The sequence below is a fragment of the Tupaia chinensis genome, unplaced genomic scaffold (assembly GCF_000334495.1).
Source record: "Tupaia chinensis unplaced genomic scaffold, TupChi_1.0 Scaffold144022_1, whole genome shotgun sequence".
In the NCBI taxonomy this organism is placed as follows: domain Eukaryota; kingdom Metazoa; phylum Chordata; class Mammalia; order Scandentia; family Tupaiidae; genus Tupaia; species Tupaia belangeri.
Window position 1 is genome coordinate 672,315 of NW_006203874.1, and position 3,279 is coordinate 675,593.

The following is a 3,279-nucleotide window of genomic DNA, read 5'->3' on the forward strand; positions in this document are numbered from 1 at the left end:
CGATGCGGGCCTTCTGTGTGGGCGAGCAGCGGCAGCACACCACGGCCGGGCACTGGCAGGCCAGCTCCACCAGCTCATGCTCGTAGTACTTGAGACAGACCTGGAAGACACGGCAAGGGCCCTGCACCTGCTGCCAGCCACCCCTGTGCGCCCCCTCAGAAACGTGCCAGGCTCTGATGGCAGGCCCCGTGCGCGGTCCCTGCTCCCCAGCAAAGCTTCTATCCGGGAGCTGTAGGCGGGCTCTCACGCCCCGTGCTCCCCCGTGTGTTCTCCGAGAGAACCCATGCCCTCGCGTGCTCTTCCGCAGCGTCCCCCCACGGCCTCATATTCCTGCTCCGCCCTCGCCTCGCTCCGCATCACCTACGCGGTTGCCGCTCTCAGGAGAAGCGCGTACTCCTGGAGTCCGGCCCCACGGATGGGTTAGGGAGCGGAGAGCAAGCACGTGACCGACCGGGACGGCCTACGCCACGCTGTGCTGACACCGGGAAGGACGAGACTGTCAGAACCTGAGGGTGACTGTGAGCCCTGGAAAAACTGCTGCACCTGGACATGGGACACACGCTGACACGTGAGGCCAAAGCGCTGTCAGGCCAGGTGGTGCAGCAGCCAGACCCACATGAGAAAGACCCTGGGTTCGTGTCTCAGACCTGGCAGCCTGAAAACCACGCGGGCACGGGAACCTGTGCTCGTAATCCCAGGAGGATGGAGGAGGAGGGACTGTGGTGTGGCCATCCCTCAGGGGTGACTTCCCACCGTCCCTCTCCCCAGCGAGCACATGTGCCCTGTGGCAAAGCACGGGAAGGAGCATCGTGGGTGGAAGTGGGGTGCCTCCAGAGCTCACAGCGGGGGCCACAGAGGCGCTCAGAGCCCCGAGTCAGCCATGACAGACAGCACAAGGTGGTCGCTGGGCAGCAACAGCCCCAGCAGCAAGTCTAGCCACGACTGCGCGTCGTCGTCACGCGCCGCACCCGCGGCACCGACACTGCGTGACCGCAGACAGCCCAGGAGCCCGGCCGCATGTCTGCCTCGGAAGCCCTCAGGCCACTGGCACGGGTGGGCACACACTCAGTGGACAGCCTCTCCTCAGACAGACAGACAGACAGACAGACAAACAGACACAGGTGAGGTTAGGCCGGCCTCACCGCAGAGACACGGATGGACAGGCGTGCTAGGCCTCACCCCAGGGAGATGGACGGATGGACAGATGGACGAACCTGTGCTAGGCCTCACCCTAGGGAGACAGACAGACAGCCAGAAAAATGGACAGACCTGTGCTAGACCTCGCCCTAGGGAGACAGACAGACAGACATAGGGACAGACTTGTACTGGGCCTCGCCTCAGGGAGATGGACGAACAGACAGACGGACAGACCCGTGCATGGCCTTGATTCAGGGAGACGGATGGATGGACGGAGGGACCGACGTGCGAGGCTGGAGAGAGTCTCACCTCTAAGGAGTCCCCGGATATGACCAGGGCACAGTCGTGCTTCCTCCGGAACGCGTTCAGCTCCAGGTGGGCCTCCCCCCGGCTGGTCACCTCGAGGAGGAAGGACAGCAGGTCAGGGCGCCTGCCACCACCCAGCCCACCCGAAGGCCTTGCCTCCCCAGCACACAGTGTCCAAGAGCAGCTCAGGGCCTCACGCCCCGGGGCAGCCACCGTGCGTGGGAGAGCAGCTGGCCCCCACAGACGCACCCCGGGCGCCTCGCCCCAGGGAGAGGGACAGACGGACTGATGGGGACTCCACGTTCCCTAGTGCTTCACCCGAGATGACCATTGGGTGGGAAGCCCGTGGAGGTGGCCGTGGCACTGAGGGCCACTGCCGGCCACATTCCATCGGGCCAGGATACCAGAGCCCAGGAGGGAACACAGAATAGGAAGAGCCATCTGAACCGAGGCTGAGACAGAGCGGTCTCCTTGTTACGTGGGCTTTCTCTCAATGTGGCCTTCAACTTATTTAAATTTTTCTTTAGCGTCTGAGGGATCGAATCACCAATAAGAGGACATTTCTAAAAGATATTTCACTTAACCAAACACATCCGAGATTACTGTTTCAACACGCAGTCACCCAGGGCCATGTTCAGAGCGAGTCCCGAGCACCCATGTGTGAAGCACTCGGCTCGTGGCCCCAGCCCGGGTCCGCCCTAAGGCACACAGCCTGCCATGCCCGCTGTGCCTGACAGCCACTCTGCCCCTTCGGCCCTGCCGCGGCAAGTCCTTCTCCGCCTTCCCATCCGGGTGCTGGCTTTTCACCAGCAGACTTTCTTAGTTGAGTTGACTGTCTTAATTTTAATGTTTAATTTGTTCTCTTTTGTTTTAAAGTAGTCCTAATTTCTGTGAAACAAACTTTTCATTTAGAATCTCTTTTTTTCCCCCCCAAAGAATCTAACACAAAATTGTTTTGGCAAAAAATGACTTTTTTTCTTGTTTAATTTTTTCCCCAATTGAAGCAGACTTTGTATGCAGGGAAATGTGCAGGCCTGAAATTGCACTGAAGGTCCGACAGATCGATGTGCCCCGGAGCCAGCGCCCCGATGGAGAAACGGGACATGCTCATCCCGCTAGACAGTCTGCTCCTGCCTTCCAACCAGAGCTCACCCCACACTGCCCGTCGCTCATCCCTCACTCCCATACACTACTTTAACAGAGGAAGACTAACCATACTGTCGGGATAGCCCTAACTTCACGATAAAAACATTTCAGAAACCGGTGCACTCTTTCTGTGGAGACTGTGTGGGCGTAAGAGAAGAGCTATGTACAGGGCTGAAGTAAACACTTCATGTGGATCTAATTCATCTTGGACTCGGAGTACTGTGAAAAATTGTTGGTGCTATTGCAGTGAAAACGAACAAGAACTGACCCGAAGCTGTATCAGAAACAACCATTTCATTGCCGGCAGCAGTCTGCAGGGCCTGACTCGCGATTCTGATGCTTCCGAACAAAACACATTTACATGTAAATCGTATTTGAGGAACTGCTTCGGGCGCGGGGCTTCACTGAGAACAGACATGGAATGCCTGCACACCGCCCTCAACCAAGACCTGAGCCATTTTCGTTTCTGTTTGAGCGACGCTGAGTTATGAGTAACGCACACAGCACACACATAAACCCAGGCTGTTCTACTAATCCTCACTGAGACAATTACGGAGGGGCCTTTAACTCGAAAACGACAGCACACCGAGAACATGCTCCGACTCGGTGTTTAGGCTCGTCTCGGGAGCATGTGCGGCGTGCGTGACCAGCGACAGCGGCTGCCCTGCGCGTGCGGCGTGACCAGCGACA

At 58.2% G+C, this 3,279-nt stretch overlaps 1 protein-coding gene across 1 annotated transcript in view; it reads right to left on the minus strand.

The window, feature by feature from the left end:
- ATP9B (ATPase phospholipid transporting 9B) overlaps nucleotides 1–3,279 on the minus strand; it is a gene marked incomplete at its 5' end in the record, with an annotated part of 23,464 nt that overhangs the window by 19,762 nt on the left and 423 nt on the right. Inside the window, 2 exon segments of the mRNA XM_014583086.2 lie at nucleotides 11–100; nucleotides 1,447–1,536. Of these exon segments, the coding sequence (XP_014438572.2) occupies nucleotides 11–100; nucleotides 1,447–1,536 (180 nt within the window).